Source organism: Nasonia vitripennis, assembly GCF_009193385.2.
Source record: "Nasonia vitripennis strain AsymCx chromosome 1 unlocalized genomic scaffold, Nvit_psr_1.1 chr1_random0013, whole genome shotgun sequence".
NCBI lineage: Eukaryota > Metazoa > Arthropoda > Insecta > Hymenoptera > Pteromalidae > Nasonia > Nasonia vitripennis.
The window spans coordinates 1,093,096-1,114,793 of NW_022279601.1; the positions used below are offsets into that span (position 1 = coordinate 1,093,096).

At 43.3% G+C, this 21,698-nt stretch overlaps 3 protein-coding genes across 4 annotated transcripts; 2 read left to right on the forward strand and 1 right to left on the reverse strand.

Moving 5' to 3' along the window:
* The first annotated feature begins 881 nt into the window (after positions 1–881).
* LOC107981384 lies at positions 882–3,020 on the forward strand. Its single transcript, XM_031921574.1, has 5 exons — positions 882–1,650; positions 1,729–2,052; positions 2,122–2,414; positions 2,502–2,676; positions 2,751–3,020. The coding sequence occupies exons 1-5, from the start codon at positions 1,533–1,535 to the stop codon at positions 2,894–2,896; spliced, it is 1,056 nt and encodes a 351-aa protein (XP_031777434.1). The 5' UTR covers positions 882–1,532; the 3' UTR covers positions 2,897–3,020.
* Positions 3,021–4,860: 1,840 nt separating this feature from the next.
* Positions 4,861–13,892, forward strand: LOC100115173 (TATA-binding protein-associated factor 172). The gene is made up of 15 exons (XM_008204251.4): positions 4,861–5,104; positions 5,248–5,310; positions 5,395–5,642; positions 5,710–6,408; positions 6,657–7,354; positions 7,879–8,654; positions 8,736–9,294; positions 9,520–9,817; positions 9,926–10,227; positions 10,308–10,618; positions 10,705–11,100; positions 11,175–11,529; positions 11,616–11,882; positions 11,971–12,612; positions 12,718–13,892. The coding sequence occupies exons 2-15, from the start codon at positions 5,300–5,302 to the stop codon at positions 12,922–12,924; spliced, it is 5,769 nt and encodes a 1,922-aa protein (XP_008202473.1). The 5' UTR covers positions 4,861–5,104; positions 5,248–5,299; the 3' UTR covers positions 12,925–13,892.
* LOC100115142 (alkyldihydroxyacetonephosphate synthase) lies at positions 13,536–20,732 on the reverse strand. 2 transcript variants are annotated; one of them, XM_001599902.6, is made up of 6 exons: positions 20,157–20,732; positions 18,817–18,906; positions 16,924–17,204; positions 16,471–16,759; positions 15,110–15,419; positions 13,536–14,868 (listed from the first exon to the last, which is right to left on the reverse strand). In XM_001599902.6, the coding sequence occupies exons 1-6, from the start codon at positions 20,228–20,230 to the stop codon at positions 14,095–14,097; spliced, it is 1,818 nt and encodes a 605-aa protein (XP_001599952.2). In that variant the 5' UTR covers positions 20,231–20,732; the 3' UTR covers positions 13,536–14,094. The 2 variants fall into 2 exon arrangements, with proteins under 2 accessions (XP_001599952.2, XP_031777447.1); XM_031921587.2 differs by lacking the exon at positions 20,157–20,732 and adding an exon at positions 19,621–19,933.
* Positions 20,733–21,698: the final 966 nt, after the last annotated feature.

Sequence of the window (21,698 nt, forward strand, 5' to 3'; positions counted from 1 at the left end):
TCATCCCCAAGTATGCAGAGAGAGAGAGAGAGAGAGAGAGAGAGAGAGAGAGAAAGCCGCGGGTGTGTGCGAAAAAGAGTGAGCGAGACGAGAGAGCGGTGTGCGGTGCGGGCGCACACCTCGACGTCATCCACGCGAGGCATCGGGCCAGCGTGCGCGAGAGCGAGAAAGGGAGAGAGAAGCGCAGCGCGGAAGAAACGCGTGAGAGTCTGTGTGTGTGAGAGAGAGAGAGAGAGAGAGAGAGAGAGAGAGAGGCATCGAACACACCAAACCACCTAATAATTGCGTACTATTAAAAAATAAGCAAGTGGTAAATGTTGTTCGGATCTATGCAAATGAAGAGACAGAAGATCTTGCAAAAATTTATATTGATGGGAAAAAAGTGGATACGGTTGGACCTGCCATTGATTATCCTTTGGATTCGAGTGTTTTAAACATTTTACAAGTTAAGCCTTCGAGTAATATGGACCTGATTACAACTACGTTGAGTAATATTGATTGTAAAATGGTTTATTTATCAATTTTTGAATTACCACAGGATGAGCCAGTGTCATACGTTGTACCACTACTTCACATGAACTGATCTCATACAAATATATAACTTATTGTTCATTCACTATGAATAAAATAATGTACTATTCTAACAACAATGACTATATGTATTTGTTTTATTAAAGCATTTATTCCCAATTTCCTTAAATTATAGAAAAATGAGTATTATTAAATTACTATAATTAATAATAATAACAATATCATTAACAATTAATATTATCGCCAATCAAGTGTCAAAGCCAATTCCTAAAATCTTTTTATTTAATATTAAATAATATGATTTAAAAAATGATTGCAATATTCGTCATTTTTAGGTTAGAAAGACCATTTCACATTTCTATTGCATTAAACATAATTTTACACTCAAAATCATCTCGTTTATATACGCGAGCTTTAAAACGGTGCATCGTGTTTATATTTAGTCCTGAAATTTTCATTTTGCATAAATAAATCGCTTACGCAGCGTTTCTCGCTAAATCATCCGGGCTTGACGTTTGCCGTAGGTTCAGCCATAGGTGCGCGCGCAACTTTTTCGCCTACAACTGTCCCACAGCACTGCGGTTTTTTCGAAAATCTCAATTCTACGGTAATCAGTTTTTCGTTAAAGGAAATTCTGTCATTTGTGATTCTATCCTTGCTAAGTGCACACGTGTTTTCGAGGAATCTAAGTTAAATATCTAGCATTATTTATAATTACAACTATATTGATTGTTAATGAGTGAAGGTAAGTTTAGTAATGATAATTTTATAAAATTAAAATATTTCTAGTTGACTACAAAAGTTTAGAAATGCATGTATGGTGCAAAAATAATTTTCTGTGTTATGTATAGATGAGTCGAGAGGAAATGAATTTTGATGTAACAAAGCTTTTTGTAGAGGACGGAGATATTATCAACAAATCTCTGCACAATTCTGTAGTCCTGGTACCGACATAATTTCTGGTCTTCGATAACTTAAGCAACACATTGTATGTGCGTTATATGGAAGCTTCAGACAATGTAGAGGATGCTGAGATGCTATCATCTTTGACAGCGACAAATGATATAATGCCACCATCAAGTTGGCCTCTTTTTAAGACTGAGATTGTCTGTGGTTGCAGTATGTAAAAGATCTTTTTAATTTTATCATTTTCATTCGTGATCAATATTATTTACTAAATGTGTTATTGTTATCAAGAAACACATGAGCAAGCTCTTCAAGAGTACCAAAAATTGCAGTCAAATTCAAGTAAAGTTCAAGATTTAATTGAAGACGAAGACGCAAAAATCCAACGTTTATTGAACGTGCCATCAATACCGACTGAACCATCTGAAGCCACTAATGGAGATGAGGCTGGCATAACTGATGAAGTTATTCAAGAAGAAGCTCTGGAAATTGCAAATGAAGAAACAGTTTATGATATTACAGCAGAAAAAAACAATAATTTTGGAGCTCCAAGCAACACGAATGGACAGAATGAGCTAATTAAATTGCCAATTGTCACCAAAGAAGACTTATTAGGTAATGTATCTTTTACTCATGATCTATAACTGTATATCTATACTTAAAAAATAATTATGTTTGTTTAAGCATCGCAAAATGCAGTGATTGAGGCATTCAGTACATTGATGGAAGCTATCGCAACAGATGTAAAGCAGATTAAAGAAAGACAGATCAATATAGATGCTAAAATTATTAATATGGAGAAAGACATTCTTCAATTTAAGACATATGCCATGGAAAATAGACCCTTTCATGATCAAGATATCATTGTACAATTTAACAAAATTGAAGAAATCTACGAAAGAAGCCTGCCAATTAGTACCTACGAAGAATGTCAAGCGTTTGATGAAAAAATAGTTGGATATGCCTATACTACTTTAGTAAGTGATATTCTTATTGCACATTACGCCTTTTTATATGAGTAAAAGTAACTGTTTAGAATAAAACTATTTTATTGTGTTTTACAGAAAAATTACTTTAATTGCAATATCAATACAAAGGAAACGCATATACTTATTAAAGTGATAACTCCATTATTAAAAGAATTTTTTACAAAAGAGCTCATGGCACTGTTTACCGCTCAAAAACAACACAGAAATAAATTCATTTTTAAGAAAATTAATTTCTACAAATGTTTTTTGGGTGAATACATAATATTTTATATTATACGCAATATTTTATAATCATTTTTAAAAATAAACTAATTATATTTTTAGAAGCAATGCAGTATGCCTATAATGTTCCAGGCATTCCAGACAAAATGACTGATCAATCCTTATGCGTATTAATTGGCTCACTTATTAATAATGCTCCGGATTGGCAAGGCGGACGAGCTAAAAGAAGGAGACAGGACGAGGAATAATTTAGTCAATGATTTAAAATAATTAAAAGCATATTATTCTGCATGTTCATCTTATTTTGTAAGATTTTTCATTTCATTAGATTTTTGTAAAGAATCAATAAAAAACTAATATTTTATCCTTGAAGTAACCTCTATTTTTTAATAGATTATTAATATTTCAACATATATATATCTAAGATCCTCGCAAATTTAGCCATACTTAAGGCCCTGATCCGGCCCGGACCTTTACACTGAAGAAGAGCAGTGCTCCAATCGTTAAAAATTACTCTGATGCCTGATATTGCCCTGACTACTGCCTTATATTTAATATAAAGTTTTTACTTTTTCCGGGCCGGACAATTGCCCAATTACATCCGTAATACGGTCCTAATCCGTTCCCCAGTACGGCCCGTGTCCGGGTCGTAACTAGCCTGATCCGGCCCTGATATCGCCGTGAGATCTTTTTCTACTCGAGAGGTTATCCCAATATCATGTGACGTCCCTGCTAATATTCGAAGATCAAAAACGATTTCAAAAACCGTAATCGCTTTTTATAGTCGTTTGTGTAACGTAATTTTGGCTTTATTAGGTATTAGAATCCGAAAAAAGTCAAAAAATTTTTTCACTATGATTTTTCCTGGGGAAATTTTGTTCCACCTACACATCGCCTATCGAAAGTTTCATGGTGGACACACGGTATTGTCTCAAAGAACCTAAATACAAGAATCTACTAATTATCTGACTCTAAAGCAAAGCTGTTGATTCTACGGACTCGCGACTTTGACTGTCCTCCGGAGAGCGTCGGTGATGCTGCAAGATCTCTGCTGCTGGCGTTGAGGGCGTGACCTTTAATGGAGGGATGTAGTTTTGACAAATCAGAGCGACTCCGCGCGGACTTACAGAATACGAGCTCGAATCAGCATCGGTCCGCTGGGCCTACATGGTGGTGGAAAATTTGGAAAGCGGGCGAGCACATGATGACGTACGCTGCGCGTGAATTGATCCACGGTATTGCTACCAAATCTGACCGTCACAAAAAAACCACATGGCCATAGTCAACAAAGGAGGAGTTTTCATGTAGCTGTCATAGCGACAGTCATGGGGACAGTAATAATACCGTGGATCAATTCACGCGCAGTGTACTTCGCACACGCGTGTTGACCACCCGAACTCTCAGTCCTCAGTTTTTATGGCGCATGGCATCTTTCTTTCCACTACTTCTAAATTTATGTTCTTTTTTTTCAACGGTTGAGTAACCAAGAATACAGAAATGCTTTTGTACTTTCTCTAAATGATTTTATAAGATATACATAAAATATACTCGATTTCATTAATAAGAATTTGAATTACGCGCTTATATTCAATCACGTGATCACGTGATTACGGTTAGGCTGCGTTTACATGGAGTCTGGCAATCTTAAGAATTCTTAATATATTAATAGCAGATTTAAGAGACCGAGAGATCTGAATTGAAAATCGGAAGCCTACTAAATTCATTATTATTAATGTAGTAATGCACCTTAGGAAAAGTTTTTGTATTATTTTAAAAAACAGCATTCAGTTTTAGACAAATATGTAAGTAAAATATTATGAATCCAAGATAGAGTGTCAATATGAATATCTCGCGACATCCGCCATTTTGAGGTTATGAAGTTTACAAGCATATTTCCGAAAAAATTATGATTCACTGATGCGTTAACATGATTATTCATGTAAATATTATAATATCTATCCATAAAGTGGATCACAACATTTATAATGATGATTTTTTGATACTTTCGACGTTGAATTTAAATCTCGCGGTCTCTCCAATCTGCCATTCTTAAGATTGCCAGACTCCATGTAAACGCAGCCTGAGGCCTAAAATGCCTAGACCCCGCAGCACGTCGACGCTTGTAGAGAAGGCCTAAAGCCGCGAGCTGATTGGCCGGAGTGGACCAATCGCGGGGCGGCCGAGGCACAAAACTCGCTTCGCCAGCAATATGGCTGTCAGTATAAATGTGATGCTTGTAGGATGTGTTTCTCTCCGCGATTTTCGAGGACGACCAGGCGTCCGTGGCAGCAGCAGGCCCAGCGAGCCCGGCGTCGTGATGTGATGCGAGCCAGCGGCTCCAGCGCCTGGGAAACGGCAATGCGCGTCGGCTGACCGCCGCTCCTTCGACTAGCAGGCCTGCGAACCCCCGAGCGAACCTGACCCCTCGAGTGCGCGCCCCTATACAGCAGCAGCAGGTGAGCCCTCCGATCCGATAGCACCGCGCTCCATGCATGGCGTCCCCGCACGCAGGATTCCCTCGAATCATCCCCTCCCGTCTACCGGCGATCCAGTTCCCCCCCAGGCTACACTAACAGATGCTCTCTCATTTTCCGACCAGGACCAGCCGTCGACTATAGCCAGCGCCGCAGCCGTCGCGACCGTCCGCGATCATGACGTCAAGGTCAGAAACTCTCACTCCCCCTTTCTCTCTCCGCTTGCCTACACTTTCACCATGCTGACCTTTGCTCCTTCTCTCTCAATGCAGGCTGGACAGGCTATTCATACTGCTGGAGACTGGCACCAATGCGGTCACCAAGCGAGCTGCTGCCCAGCAGCTGGGGGAGGCTCAGCGGCTACATCCCCACGAGCTGCACCACCTCCTCGCACGAGTATCCACACTTCTCAAGTCGACGCAATGGGACACGAGGATCTGCGCTGCCCATGCGGTGCAGGCCATCTTGTCACAAGTTCCAGTCTGGGACCCAGAACCCAGGAAGAAGGAAGTTTTTATAGGTGAGATTCTGACTACTGATGCCATCATAACCTGAAAGCATGTACTCATGGGTCGTTTGATTTGTAGAAGAAGAGGAGGATCCACCAGCACCAGCAAAACCAAATCACAGACTGTGTCTGGAGAATTTCGACATGACCAGAGTGCTTGCCCAGAGCTCTTACCTCACAGGGTCTGAGGGCAGCGAATATGACCTTGTTGTTGTGGAAGGTGAAGCAGCCCCTGCTCAAGACGAGAGGGTACTTGCTGCAAAGTTAGGGCTCCATCCCCGTCTCATGGGTGTTGACACGGCTGATCTTTTCACCTCGGATGATCTGGTTGTACCCGCACCCACCCTCGACCCAGGAAAGATGTCCATTGAAGAAACATTGCAACAAACTAGTGGACTGAGCAGGCGGGAGATGAATCGAGCCCGTAGAAAAGCTAGACAATCTATATCGAAGCAGCGCTCACGAGAACCAGATGATAATTCAGATGCTGGAAACAGCTCCAACTCATCCCATCATAATATAGAAAATGCATGCAAGAAAATTAAACTGGAAGATGGTAGCAGTACATCTGGAGCATGGTACAACTCGAGCAGCGGTAGCGTTATTGATTCTAGATGTGCTGTGCCAGATGGAACAGGCGCATGGCCAGATACTGCTATTGATTGGCCTCTGGAAGCTTTCGCTGAAAATCTTCTACAGGATCTCTTTAGTTTGAAATGGGAAATCAGGCATGGAGCAGCAACTGCTCTTAGAGAGTTCATTAGACTACACGGTACAGGTAAGGAAACTTCAGCAGATTTCTTTTTTTAGCAACTTTCACCTTACATAATTTATCGTGAGCATGATAATTGGTTATTTCTATGCTGTCTAATTTCAATTAACACTGTGCAGAATTCACAGCTTGAATTCCGTGAAATTAACAAAAGTTCTCAATTTTCATCTCCTCATACCAGTCATGCAATAATCAACTCATCGATATCTAAATTATAAAATAAGATAGCAGTATCAATTTGATATTTATTTCAGGAGCAGGAAAATCAAAGAAACAAACCGCTGAAGAAATGGAGAAAAGTCATAGACAGTGGCTAGTCGACGCTGCACTGCGTTTACTCTGTGTTCTAGGCATCGACCGCTTTGGCGACTTCATATCCGACCAAGTAGTAGCTCCAGTTCGCGAGACCTGTGCCCAGGCTCTTGGCTCTCTCGTTCTCTTGATATCCGCAAAGAAGAGCAACGGCCAAGTGAAACTCGAGAAGAACGGTGAGACGACCGCCAACTCTGAAGAAAACGTTAACAAGAATGACATGGACGAAGCACGCAACAAAGATATCATGGGCTTGCTATCTGTTATTCTGAAACTCTTAGAGCACAACGAATGGGAGGCACGTCATGGAGCGCTTTTGGCTCTTAAGTACCTGTTAGCAGTTCGCAGCGATCTACTCGACGAAATTCTGCCCAAAGCTTTTCCAGCTATCATGAGGGGCCTGGCCGACTCGGTTGAGGATGTGGGAGCCATGGCTGCAAGTGCCTTGATCCCCGTCGCATCCGATTTGCCCAGGTTGCTCGACCCAGGGCAGCTCGAGGCGGTCGTTCTGAGACTGTGGCAACTCCTTAAGGACCAGGACGATCTGGCGGCTGCCTGCAACAGCTTCATGGGGCTTCTTGCTGCTATACTTTCACTGCCAGCTGCTAGAGCATCTCTGAAACCTCAACCATTATCATTGGTACGCAAGGCTTAGTTTCTGATTTTATTAATAGTGTTGCAGATTTTATTCAATAGTACATTACGATACGTGTGACTTAAATGGTTCTTTTTTCTCGCTACGCTTGGGTGCTAACTGCGCCGTGTAAAACTGAACCATTTCAGTCAAGAGCATCGTATTAGTATATTACGATACAAGAGGCATAAATAGTCCATTACGGCACGGCGTGTATTAGCACCCGAGCGTAGCGAGGAAGCTAAACGCCGTGCTATATCGGACTATTTATGCCACGAGTATCGTACGCTATTTTATAGCACTGACTAGCATAAATCCGCTGTCACGCCTATCCGTGGCCTAAACTAAACAGTCCATTTTTGCACCGTGCAGCGTGGTGCAATAATGGATTATTTATGCCACGGATAGGCGTGACATAGATGCGGATTTATGCCACCCAATGCTATAATAGAACTTTTTGAATAAGCATGGATACAATAACTGCATCTACAAAAGTAAACAAAATTTCTTTTGAACTATTTTTCTTTCAGATATTACCACGTTTGTGGCCATTCCTAAACCATTCGAGTTCAAGCGTGCGCAAGGCAACATTACAGACATTGGAAACGTTGACGGGCGACGTAAGCGAATCGAGCGCAAGTCCGCGCGAGCGCTGGGGCGAAAACGGTGGCATGGTTTTGCAAGAGGCCCTACGGAACGTATTTCAGCGCGTACTGATCGAACATATAGCTAACATCCAAGAGGTAGCCGAACGTGTTTGGGAGAACCTTGTAACACGCAGTGACCTCGAACTACTATTACACGCAGCCTGTCCTTTAGTTAGCACGTGGCTATGTCTGGCTATGCAACCGGAGCACGTACCATTCAACCCGAATCTTTTAATCAATATCACATCCCAGCGACCTAAAAGCATTGGCAACTGCATCGACAGTCAGGAGCAGCCGCCGACCAACAACACGTCTGCTTTGGCCACGACTGCTCCGTCCAAGCCCGCTTCAACGTCCGAGTTCAAAGTCTACATTGGTGGTATTGAAACTGTAGCCCAAAGCATGAGACATGCCAACGTTGTACGCGCTAGATGCATGGCCGCAAGAATGCTCGGACTGCTGTCTGGTTACGTAGTCAAGCCGGCGCCCGGACTAGTGTACACGCCAGAGATACCCAGTCCTGAGCTCTGCTACGCGAAGGTCCTCTTGGCGCATTTGCATTCGAGATCGGCGTTGCAGAGAATGCTCGCTGGATTAACCATGGCACACTGGGCTGAATTAGAACAGGACAATCCGCCCAAAATACCAGATATTTTAAGGTGAGTTTATAAATTGCATCATCGGGGAGTAAAAATTTTGAAAAGTAAAGTTTAATAAAATTACTTAATTTTCAATCACAGGGATCAACTTTTTGTTTGCCTCAATGAGTGCATCTACTATGATGAACTGGCCGGTTCGGTGAGTAGATTGCTGCACGAATGTCGTGACTATACAGCAACGCTGAAGCACTACAAGTTAGCTTGGGCACTAGAGGTGAACACAACGGGTGTAATGAACCTTGAGCAGATAGCACAACTTGCTTCGAAGCCCGTACCTGGTCTCTGCGGTGGTCCGACAGGCTCTGCAGGGTCAAGTGGTCCAGCTCCTAATCCCGTGGTAAAACTCAAGCCTAAGCTTCTCGAAAGCCTGGAGGAACGTCGCCGAGCACTAGAAGCTGGAGCTCTATCAGCCGCAAGTCAACAGCAGGCGCTGCACGTGACAGCTATGGCTGCGCTCGCCGGAGCTGCGACGATGCTTCGATGCTTGCCCGAACCACCGCAACCTCTCAATCCACTCGTCAAGCCTCTTATGGAGTCCATCAAACGAGAGGAAGATGAGGAACTACAGAAGCTTGCTGCCAAACATCTCGCTAAACTGGTCGATCTGTGCGTGAATAGGATGCCCTGTCCTAATCAAAAGGTGAACTTCTGACTCCTGACTTGAATCTTAATTTACTAATTGAATAGTTTCTACTAGAACCAACAAAGTTTTCGGACTAGTTATGATATTAACACCGCTGAAATAATTATATAGCATGTAGTTTGCACAAACATACATTTACTTTACGTAAATATTTTAAATCGACAAAATGTCAAACACATAAAAGATAAATACATAAAATAATATTCTAATTCGATTTCACAGATAGCAACAAACCTATGCAATTTCCTTTGCTCTGATATGGAATTTACACCGCGTGTCACCACCTCAGATTACGAATATGAGCCCTTCAATGGCATTTTGACATTGAGCATTCGACAGAAACAAGCCGAGAGATTGGCTTATGGACGAGGTAATTCAGGCGGTAACAGTAGCAGTAGAGGACCCGGAAGGCCACCCGCCACTGACATCCCGTTGGAAGAACTGCTCGCTTGTGAAGAGCCTGAAGCCAAAGCCGCTAAAATTAGAAGACAAGGAGCTACAGTCGCCCTTACTGCCATTGGTAATTATTTTTTACATTTATTTTGGTTTACAGTTTTCAAATTTTTTGCACCAGTAAAATATTTATTAAAAATATAATAAATTACACATTCTTGTTTACTCTGAATAGTAAATTTATTGGGAGATCAACTGCCAACAAAACTGCCAAAATTATGGGAATTGGCCTTACCAGAGTGTCTGAGAAACTACGAAATTGTAAACGAAAACCAAATTTCTGTTGAAGAAGCTAATAACTTAGTATTCAGTCTTCAAGTCTTAGAAACAGTACTGCCCAGTTTTGACCGATCGCTTTTTCCCCCGATAATGGAATGTTTAAACAGTATGTGCCTACTGCTAGCTAATCCGTACAAAACGGTGCGACACATGGCATCTCGTTGTATAGCTACACTAGCATCACTCAATACAAAAGAGGTAATAAGCTCACAACTTTCGAAATTTTAAAAGGTGTTTTAATCGTATTTTAAATTTAATTCGCACTTTGCTATTTTCAGACCATGAGCTTTGTAGTCAGTAAGATAATTGCTCTCTTGGAGACAAGCACCGTTGAGCCTTGTAAGAGTAATTTAATAGCTGCACCAAACGAAGTTGATGCGCGCCGTCAAGGTGCTGCTGAAGCATTAGCTTGTCTGGTCGAGTCCCTCGGTGTTGGTATCGTGCCTTACGCCGTACTCTTTATGGTTCCTCTTCTGGGAAGAATGAGCGATCAAAATCAAGCAGTTCGCTTAGCCTGCAGCGCAACTTTTGCTACTCTCGTTGAACTGCTACCACTGGATCCTGGTGCAATCGATGCACCTCATCTAGTGTAAGTTTTCTATCGAGGATTTATGTACTTCGCGTAACCATGCAAAGTACGAAAATAACATTTCAAAAAATGTTTCTTTATTGTAGCGAAGAGAAAGCGCAGGAACGTCGTTTTCTTGAACAACTCTTGAACCCGCGCAGCATTCCAGATACAGAGCTTACTATACCGGTGGAGGCCGAGTTGCGTTCTTACCAACAACAAGGTCTAAATTGGCTAAATTTCCTGAATCGCTATCAATTGCACGGTGTTCTCTGCGACGACATGGGTCTCGGAAAAACTCTACAGACCCTCTGTATATTAGCGTTGGATCACCATCGCAACAAGCAGGCGCCCTCAAGCCTCGTTATTTGTCCACCCACTCTCACCGGACACTGGGTCTACGAAGCTGACAAGTTCTTCCAAACCAAAGATCTGTCGGTCATACAATATGCTGGCAATCCGCTTGAGCGCGAAAGATTGCGTTGTAGAGTAACTGGATACAAGTGAGTTCCAAAATATTTGAAGTTAAGAAATTTGAATTCATGAAATGTCGATGTAACCGCGTTACCTTTTTTAGGTTGGTCGTGGCGAGTTATGATATTGTTAGAAAGGATATTGAGTTTTTCGAAGCGATTCAGTGGAACTATTGTGTGCTTGACGAAGGCCACGTAATCAAAAACGGAAAAACCAAAAGTGCGAAAGCTGTTAAGAAACTTCACGCCCACCATAGACTGATCCTTTCGGGAACTCCAGTACAGAACGATGTATTGGAGCTTTGGTCGCTCTTCGACTTCCTTATGCCCGGCTTTTTGGGTAGTGAGAAGCAATTTGCCGCCAAATATTCCAGACCAATTTTAGCCTGTCGAGAGCCAAAGGCGGGTGCAAAGGAGCAGGAAGCTGGAGCTTTAGCCATGGAAGCTCTGCATCGACAGGTAAATCATTACCTTTGTTTCGCTATTGAAAATATTGTAAATTAAAAGTACAGGAAGTGGATAACATACATTTTTATTTTCTACAGGTTTTACCATTCTTGTTGCGACGAAACAAAGAAGACGTATTAAAGGATCTTCCACCCAAAATTACGCAGGATTATTATTGCGACCTGTCGATGGTGCAGAAAACGCTCTACGAAGATTTCAAGCAAAAACATTCAGCAGCTTTAATTAACAATGCATCTTCGTCAAATCCGCATGGTGGACACGTATTTGAAGCTTTAAGATACCTACGAAATGTTTGTAATCATCCAAAGCTAGTTCTTTGCACAAAACATCCACAATATCAAACGGTATATAACAAATCTATGTTAACCTCCACAATTTGATATCTTCTAAATAGATTAAATCTTTTCTAATAAAAATGTATTTTCACTTTAGGTAATGAACATGCTAAAACAACAGCATAGCAGTCTCGCAGATATCGAGCATAGCGCTAAACTACCTGCATTGAAGCAACTTCTGCTAGATTGCGGTATTGGTCAAAACTCGACTCAACAGCAACAACAGCAAACAGCTGCACGCAACACCGCCAACATTACTGAGAGTCAGCAACAATCGCAGCTGGTCAGTCAACATCGGGCTCTGATCTTCTGTCAATTGAAAGCTATGCTTGACATTGTCGAGCATGATTTACTCCGCATGCATCTGCCTACTGTGACGTATCTTCGCTTGGATGGAAGTGTACCAGCAGCCCTGCGTCACTCTGTAGTCGCACGTTTCAACGCCGATCCTTCGATCGACGTACTGCTGCTGACGACCCAAGTTGGTGGTCTCGGTCTTAATCTTACTGGCGCAGACACAGTCATTTTCGTTGAACATGATTGGAACCCCATGAAAGACTTGCAGGCTATGGATCGTGCCCATCGTATTGGACAAAAGAAGGTAGTCAATGTTTACAGGCTGATCACTAGGCAGACCGTGGAAGAAAAGATTATGGGACTGCAGAAATTCAAACTACTTACCGCTAACACGATTATATCTACAGAGAACGCTTCTCTCGAAACCATGAGGACGGAACAGGTGAGATTCAAACGTTTTCTATTCTATTATACGATTAAAGACCCACTTATCTTTGGTGAAATGTAGGAAAAAGCACTTCATTAACTTTATATTATAATTTTTTAGTTGTTTGACTTGTTTTCGCTAGACAACGATAAGAAACCTCGAAGTGAAAACGTATCGGAAGATATGGATGTTGCAAAAGTCTCCGGAATATCTGGAATCAACCGATTAGTTTTGCAGATTTTACCGGAACTATGGGAGCAACAGCAGTATGATGACGAGTACGATTTGGATTCATTCCTTACATCTTTAAAGGGTACCGCACAATGATCAAAGAAAACGCGAACACATAATCCTAAGTAGAAAAGCATGTACTACCATACACATGTGAGTACGAAGCTTACGAAAGCTAGTTAAACAAAGCCACCGTTATGTACATACATGGTATTGCAGGCTTGACTCGTTGTATCGATGGGATTCATTTACTGAGCCAATGATTAATTTTGTATGCGTTAATTGAAACAGCAACTCAAAGCTGTATATGACGTAAAATTTTGAGCTAGTAGGCTACACATTATAATTAAGTATTTACAATACAAGCACGATGGTAGTTGACGTGTTATGGTCTTTTAGTTTTAACATTGTAAACAGTGTAAAGATCTTGAACACTCACAAAAAATTAGACTTTTTACATAGCATCATGATAATTTAATCATCATTCTACGCCATTTGTTTTCATAAAACGTTGCAAATTATTTAAACTTATGTTTGCATTATGCTTGACGCGTGTCACTGTAATTTTTGTTCATTTTCATATGACTGTCCAATGAATTGATGGGACATAGGGATCCATGTTTTTTTTTTTCTTCTCATTTTGAGAGATTTGGCCGATGAATTTGACAGTTGTCTTAGAGGTGTAAGAAAGTTTTTTTCGTGACAGCTGCCTTCGTAAACAATGCGTTCAAAACTTGCGCTTTCATTGATTTCATTTACATACCTAATGCACATGAATGAATTTCTAGTTGTGCAGCTCAGTTGTAACGAAAAAAGCAATAACTATTAAGATAGTAAAAAAAGGGTTTTTTTACAAAGAAAAATACTTACCGCAATGCGCGTGAGTTTGAAAAGTTGAACAAGTGCGAATGGAAAACTGAACTTTGAAAGCCGAAAAATGGTAAAGACAAAGCGAGAATGACGAATTTTGTAATGAAACTTATTTCTCTCTTAAAACTTTGTTCTTTATTTATAATAAGTTATAAAAAGTGTCAGTAAGATTAAAATTTCGTATTTGCTCGAAATGCGCATTCTCTGGTATATCTTTAATCCTGTATCCGTGAAGCCTCTTCAGGGGTAACTTTGTTTTCCACGCTCGCCTCTCCTCGGCGCCTCTTCTGAATAATAGCTTCTACAAACTATCTGTAACCATACGCGTCGGACGTCGAGTGTATAAAGACGAGCTCGCATGTAATAACGATCAGCCAAAAAAGCATCCGAACGAGCTTAGAGCTTCGGCTTGCCAAGGGGATCGAGATTGCCTGCGGCGAATATGTTGTTGGGATCGAGGTGGTTCTTGGTGGCTCGGTAAAGCGAGAGGCCAGCCTCGCCCACCGCCTCCGGGTAGAAGCTCGCGCGCATCTTGCCTACCCCGTGATGATGAGACAAGCTGCCGCCGCAGGCGAGAATCTCCTCGCGAGCCGAGTGCTCGATGGCCTCGTAGGTGGCGACGGGATCGGCCAGGTTTTCGTAGTTGAAGCCCATGTAGAAGTAGATGCAGCAGCCCGAGTCGTAGGTCTGGGTGATGCGGCAGGAGATGAGAAAGTGGTGGATCTCGCGGGCGTGGCACTCGGCGGCGACGCGAGCCTTGACGTTGCGACAGAGGGCCGAGGCCCGGTTCCACGCGACCGACGTCTCAAAGCTCTCGGAGACCACGTTGTAGTCGAGGCCCAGATCGCGGATGTAAGCGATGACGAAGGTGAGAGTGTAGCCGCGCTCGCCGTTCGTCTCGCCGGAGGGTACGCCGCCGTGGCGCCTCGCGATGTCGTAGATCTTGGCCTCGTGGGCCGCCACGTCCTTGGCCGAGTTGCCCTCGAAGAGCAGCGTCGCCACGCACAGCGTGTCCCAGCTGAAGCCCTTTATGTGGCTGATGTACGCGTGCTTCAGACCCTGCATGATCGTGCCGAGCCAGCTCGACTCGGGTCTCAGGGCCTGGCCGAATTTGAACTGCTCGTTGTCCATCAGCCGGATGCTGGCGGGCTGGCACCGCTCCCGAGCCACCTGTTAGCGAAAAGTTTTGTTATCTCTCGGTTTATCATTATACATAGACAATTTTTTCGACATAGCATTTTGGTTTTAGTAAAAAAAATCAATCTCTCTTTTTCTTCTATTGTACTGAATTGAAAATACTTGAACAACTGCTCTCGCGGAATGCGTCGCAAATATCTGGATAAAAAGCCAGGATAAGAGTTACAAGCCTCGTTGCACTTGTTACGTCACAATGATAAGCAAAAAGCCGCACCTCTCTGAGAGCTCCGAGTCCGCTCTCGAAGTCGGGAAAGACGACGCTGCCGTACTTGACGATAGTGGGCAGCGGCCGGACCTTGAACACGACCTCGGTGATGACGCCGAGAGTGCCCTCGCTGCCGAGGATTACGTGGTCGAAGTCCGGGCCGGTGGAGGCGCGCGGCACTTGCGCACCGCGCTCGAGGGTCACCTCGGGATCTTCGCTGCGGCCCGTTACCATGCGCACCCTGATCACCAGGTCCTCGATGTTGCCGTAGACGTTCTTCTTCATGCCGCTGGCGCGCGTCGCCACCCATCCGCCGAGACTGTAATTTCGAATCGGTATTTATTCGGACATGCGAATGGAATATCGTTGAAATATTTATTTTGAATCGGCCGATTTTCAAGTGGACATACTACTGCGAAGGTTTCAGGACAGAATTGAGTGGCGAATTCCGAGTACACATGGCGAACGTCATTTCTAGAAATAGATTGTCGCCATCGAGTTTCAATATTTAAAGAGTAGCCTACGCACTGAACCCAAAAACTATTTGCCTGCACTTTATCAATCGTACCAAATGTTGCGTTGTTCTACATGAAATCTGTTACGTCACCGAAATTACAAGTCTGAAAAATGCGGAAATTTCATTTTCATTTCGAAAATACTACTTATTATAAAATACGTTTCTCGACAATATTAAAGAATGCAAAAGTAGAAACTATACATAGTTCTTCGCAACGCTCGCCGCGTAACGAGTAAGATTAAAGCTCTCCACGGCTGGAGACTTTTACTTTCGTCAAAGCAAAACGAGGCGCCGGTTCAATGCCGGGGATTATAATTGCAGTAAAGTACAACTGGCTGAAGTTGGTGATGGTCTCGACACTAATAGTTATATATGCTTCGTACGCGCGTAGTCTCACTGTAGCGTAAGCCGTTTGCACGCGATTTCTTGCAGAATCTACTCTTATCAAAAGTCAAATAGTCGCGTTCATTCCTTTTCTACGTGCGGGAGTGAAAACAGTATACATTTTGCATTCATAAGCAGGCTCGAATAGTACAGTCGCAATGAGAAGAAAGGGCCAGGATGAAATATTATTTAAATATACAAATACAATGCCCATTTAGATTTCGAACCGAAATCGATTTTACGACCTGTATTTCAACTGGAGTACTGCACGCTTTCAATAAACAATTCACGATTTTTCAGAACATTGTGCCGATTGAAAATTGATGTCTATTGCATATTTAAAGGACTAACTGCTTTTCTGTGAATAATACATTACGAAAATCAGTTAATCTACGCGTTTCTTCGTTTCCATCAGCGCAATCCTGTTGCTGTTGAAAGGCTGTTGTTATTGATCTCCAAATATACGAACCTAGAGAACTCATAGGAGTCTGGCTCATGGCCAGAGGTGAGTCCCCTGAGCCTGAGCTCGCGCTCGAGGTCCTGCCCTATGATGCCGGCTTCGCAGCAGGCGAGCAGGTTGTCCCGATCGATCCAAAGAATACGATTCATCTGGGTCGTGTCCAGGCAGACGATCGTGCGTCTCTCGTTCTCCGGACAGTTGGCCGCTCCACTGACCGATGTTCCGCCGCCGAACGGGATGATGGCCACCCCGTGGCCCAGGCAAGCTCGCACCACTCGCTTCACGTCGTCGTGACATTCTGGCGCACACATGGATTATCATAAATTATCGTCGAAGAGGAAAAGTTAAAGCGCGATTGACACTACTTTCCTGCTGCTGCGGGCGTGTCAATTTTAAATTACAATACCAACGCAATTCGCCGGGTGAAGAATGAGGACGATTCGAGAAGTAGCGTATACTCACTCGGCCAAATAACGATATCCGGTATCCTCCTGTAGACGCCCCGTTTCAGCATGAAGATTTCCCGCAGCGCGTGTCCGTGCGCTCGGATGAGGCGGTCGACGCCCTGGACGGAGTAGTCCACTCCCAGCGACTTGACCGCCTCGAGGAATGTATCGCTGATCGTCGGCTCCGGGTAGTCTTGCGGAATGGACTTGTGTTCCGCGCGACAGGCCATGTTCACGTGGAACATGTCCTTGACCCATTTAGTGAAGTAGGGCAACTCTTGGTTGCCTATCGGATACCTGCGGATGATTGAGGAGAAAAAACAACTTGAGATCCAAACTTTCGCGTCGTAAACGAACGAAGTCGAAAAAATTTCTCCAGCCACGCGTCGCTAAGTGTGCTAATTCACGCGAGTTTGGATAAGACATTTAGACACTTCAATAGGCAAACTGTAAAACTCTGTTTGTACACTCGTGTGCTATGAAACGCCATCGCGATACTTTGGAATCCCGCGTCAATTGGCAGCTCGGAAAGGAAGTTCTTATTAAGCGCGTCATTCGGAAAATCTCTAACACAGAACGTCCACACCTCTAGTGCCTCACAAAAATTCCCTCGAATACTCAACTCAAATAATATTGGCTTAAGCTAAGCTGCGAAGAGCGCATACGTTATTAGGTACGGGCGGCGCGTAAATAATTAATACACCGCGGCTTGTTCGCACACGAGGCTCCGCGGCGGCAGCGGTGGCAGCGGCGAGAGTGAAATAATACTCCAAAATCTCGAGTCGAGGTTGCGAAAGCCGGCTGTTCAAACGGACGGGGATAACTCAAGTCTATTATGTGACACGAAGAGAACAGATATCGATGGAGTGTCCGGCAAATAGGCGACAGGCGATAAACAATTTACGAACAAACATTGAGCGTTGCGCAGTGTTCCCCGTGTCAATATTGCTTGATTTTTCCGCGCCGAGCAAACGATACCTCGGCGTAATTATACGCGCTGCCCACTTGACATGCCGGCCGAGTGTGTGCAGCGTTTTGAAACGTGCGTGTCGGCTTTTCGGAGATGCGCGCGAGAATCGAGTCTCCTTGAATAATCTTTGCCGCGTGTGCCCTATTCACCAAAACATCTCGTATAGAGTATATAGGTGTGCTGTGCGGGTACATCCGACGGCTGTTTACCAGCTTGTGCAATATGGGGCTTCTACGCGCTACCTATATATAGGTGTGCGAGTACACATACGGGCGATTCTTCTTTGAACGCGCCTTATATTCCCATTTTGTGAAAGAGCGCGCGGCGGGTTTCACTTTCGGGAGAGCAAGTGAAACTCTCGCGGAGCAAACTTTACGCCGAGAGCTTGACGCTTTTTTTTATTTTGACTTGATTTCCGCTAAGCGCGAAAGCTATACGGAGCTTCTGTTACGAACTGGAAGTATGCGGCTAATGGGCTTTAGTTTCAAACGCCGCAAAATAAGCTGCATATAACGCGCGAAACCTTTTACTTCCATAATTAGTATACCGATTTTTCCAGTATTTTCCAAAGTTTACGTTTTTAACTCCAAAGATTATTGGTAAGATATGTTATTTTGTTTCATCGGTATACATTTTATACGTTTATGTACGATACGCGTGTAGAAAAATAATAAATATAAAACTATAATTCGTTCAACGCGTTGCACCTGTTCTGAATAATATCAATTAGTACGTCGACGTCAAACTTGGCCAATTAATAATCTTTTATCACAATTGCATTATTTATACTATACACCGAACGTCAGTATAAATATTGAAGTTGTACCGATAAAGAGCCTATCATTTCATTACTTTTTTCCTGTTACTGCTTCGACTTTTAATTTTTTTATTTATAGATGCATTGAATAATGGAGAAAAAATATTTTTTAAATCGCTCACCTGCTTCCAGTAAACTCGATGATTTCCTTCTCATTGACTGTGAAGGCGGAATCTTTGTAACCCCAACCGTCCCATTTAAGAAGCTCTTGTCTGTAAACAATGAGAATGTTATTTTATCGTCGTATTGATAAACGCAAATATTTTGTGGCAAATTTTTCAAAAGAAATCAATTTGAACGATACATAAATATAAATAATTTTTAGCGTATTTCGCGAAAATCAATCAAACTATAACATTGTTTTGCAAAGCGATTCGCTAATTAGTTCGGGCATTAAAATCAAGGTGCTTTTCGCTATTGACTATGATTAATTGCTTCGCATGCACTCAGAATAGCTTCCAGACCGTTTTCCAGGGCATTATGAATGCAGTTCGAAAGTCTTTATTGCGCGCGAACGCAAAAGCTTTGTTGAGCTTTATTCGCTTAAGCCGTTAAGCGTGTGCCATTATAGGAATATTTTGTATGCCGCGTGTGATATTTTTACTAATTTATCATTGTACGCGATAAATAGAGGCAAAAATGTGTTGCGTTTTTTACAAGTGATCTATAATGAAATTGAACTTTTTATTGAACAAAGTTAAAAGTTCCGCAGCTCAAATAACTAAGTACTATAACTTGTCAACGATTGGTGGTGGAGAGCTTTCATTCGAGTCTCCCGCGCAAACTGTCGTTGTAACCCATATCGTAGTATTGATTTTGAATTAAAATCTTCCCAGACCCAACGTCGGACAGAATTCGTTCTACACACACGCATTCTAAGTCATCATCGAGTTGAAAAATTCTCGAAAAAAAAACATCGAACCGACATAATTTTCCAGAAGCCGTCCAGCGATTCTTCGCCACCGAGGATCCGTCCACTGGATACAGCCCGCGCGCAAAACGTCTTCAAGGACACTTTCGCGCAGTCCGTCTAATCGGGCTCGATCTGCGCCTTACACTCGCGTGACTTCGTCCAGCTGCGGGCTGGCTGTACACTGCTCTCGAATAATTGATAACGCCTCGACTTGGCTTGCGCTTCATTGATCTAAATGACTGCGAGAGCGACACCCCCGCGCTTGGCTGTCTCCCTGTGGAGCTTTGAAAAATGAAAAAGGTAAAGCACAGCCCGCGCACACATGTTCCTCTATATATAGTGTAAGTAGTGCGTGTGTAGCGTGAAAATAATCGATACACGCACAGTCCCGACGACTCACCAAACGAGCATCATCCCCGATAAGAGCGACGCGGCTGCGCAAAGCTCTAAAAATACTCGAAGCAGCGTGTCGTCTCCGCGGAGCAGAAGGAATTCGAACGAGTATATAGTGCAGTCATACAGAGTGTATATAAGGCACTGATGGCTAACCTGGATTTGGGCACGGCGCTGCGCACCTCGGCGGCATCGAGGCCCGGTCGCTCCTCGTCTGCACGGGGCATCATCTACTGCTGTGTATTGGCACTCGTCAGTCGCGCTGTCCGCGATCGAATAAGCCGTCCACGCTCGCGCTCGCGACTCCTCACTGGCAGCACACGATCTGCCTGCCTGTCTATCTGCAGCCTGACGCGCCCAGCGAGCCTACACACACACACACACCACTCCTAACCTTTTCGCGCCGATGCCATCACCACCGTCGCCTCCCTCTCTCTCTCTCTCTCTCTCTCTCTCTCTCTCTCTCTCTCTCTCGCTCTGTCGCTGCTCGGTTCTCGCTATACCTGCATCGGTAGCCCACCGATGTGTATACTTTGTAGCGCTAGCAGTCGACGCGCCGGCCGCGGAAATTCTCTTCTGCTAAAATGCTCGCTTATCGCCCGACGTAGATACGCGAGAGTACGTGCTTATACGCCGATAGGAGATGCTACGCGATCTGCTCGTGTGTGCATGGGGAGGCACTCTAGGGAGACAGTCCGGCCCTGCACGCACTCGACTGCAGCAGCGCAGACGGTACTTCGGAGCGGTGCGGCCGCGCGCCGCCGAACAATTCATTTAAATCGATAAAGCCGCCGCTTTGCCAGAGCCACCTAACCTCACCTCGCATGCTCTATAATAGTATAATATATTGTGTATGTACACTCTGCTCGCTGATGTCATATAATGAATTTTCTTCAGAACGTATTGCACCAACGCAATGCCATGTGCATTTTTCTTATTTTGTTTCGTCGTTATTCTTGATGGAGGGATAAGCTGTTGTAACGTCGTTGCGAGTAAATATTCGCGCGGGACGAATCCGCGCGCAAATAAAATGCTTCATTTCATATTGGAGTATGCAGAGACACGCGTTTTATGTTTACATGCGCTATATTGACGCTCAAGACCTGATGATGAGGGAGTCGGATCACTGCCTCTTGTAATGTATCGCTCGAAACAAACATACGATCGATACTCATATTTGTCGAGCCATAAGTTTTTCGGCAGATTTATATTTTCTTTCGGGAGTTATCGTATCTACCAAAAAAATACTCATCCTTGACCAGCACCCGGGACTCTTTTTTCTTATTCCAAACGTTTAAAACAATGCTAAACCGCTTTATTCCGTACGTGACACTGTTTTTCCGGGCACTCAAATTCAATTTTTAATAAGCTCAGTCGATAATATCAGCCCGATTGATCAAAGTGTATAAAGAGTAATCGTTCACTTTAAAAGTGAGACCGACATCGATCTTCCGTAAATTGTTCGCCCTAAAACTATAATCTTCTTTGTAGGCTCAAAACATATTGAACAACCTATAATCTTCACGACAGCAGTGAGTCAAAAAACCATCAAGTTTATAGAACGATCACTATTATTTTTATTCAAAAATTTTCGATATTTCAATCATTTTTGAACAAGAAACGATTTGCACAAAATGACCTCTATTGAAGAATTTACCTTTTAAAATGTTTATGTGACATTTAATTTCAAATCGCAAA

What these genes read in the sequence shown, in the direction of transcription:
- LOC107981384 (XM_031921574.1), top strand. Translation starts at nt 1,533, where the DNA reads ATGGAAGCTTCAGACAATGTAGAGGATGCTGAGATGCTATCATCTTTG. An exon ending in GATATGCCTATACTACTTTA is followed by an intron (nt 2,415 to 2,501) that starts GTAAGTGATATT and finishes TGTGTTTTACAG; the next exon opens with AAAAATTACTTTAATTGCAA. An exon ending in TTTCTACAAATGTTTTTTGG is followed by an intron (nt 2,677 to 2,750) that starts GTGAATACATAA and finishes TTATATTTTTAG; the next exon opens with AAGCAATGCAGTATGCCTAT.
- LOC100115173 (XM_008204251.4), top strand. An exon ending in TGCCCTGTCCTAATCAAAAG is followed by an intron (nt 9,295 to 9,519) that starts GTGAACTTCTGA and finishes TCGATTTCACAG; the next exon opens with ATAGCAACAAACCTATGCAA. An exon ending in TGTAGAGTAACTGGATACAA is followed by an intron (nt 11,101 to 11,174) that starts GTGAGTTCCAAA and finishes TACCTTTTTTAG; the next exon opens with GTTGGTCGTGGCGAGTTATG.
- LOC100115142 (XM_001599902.6), bottom strand. Translation starts at nt 20,230, where the DNA reads ATGATGCCCCGTGCAGACGAGGAGCGACCGGGCCTCGATGCCGCCGAG. An exon ending in AGCGCCGTGCCCAAATCCAG is followed by an intron (nt 18,907 to 20,156) that starts GTTAGCCATCAG and finishes CATTGTTTACAG; the next exon opens with ACAAGAGCTTCTTAAATGGG. An exon ending in GACTCCTATGAGTTCTCTAG is followed by an intron (nt 15,420 to 16,470) that starts GTTCGTATATTT and finishes TCGAAATTACAG; the next exon opens with TCTCGGCGGATGGGTGGCGA.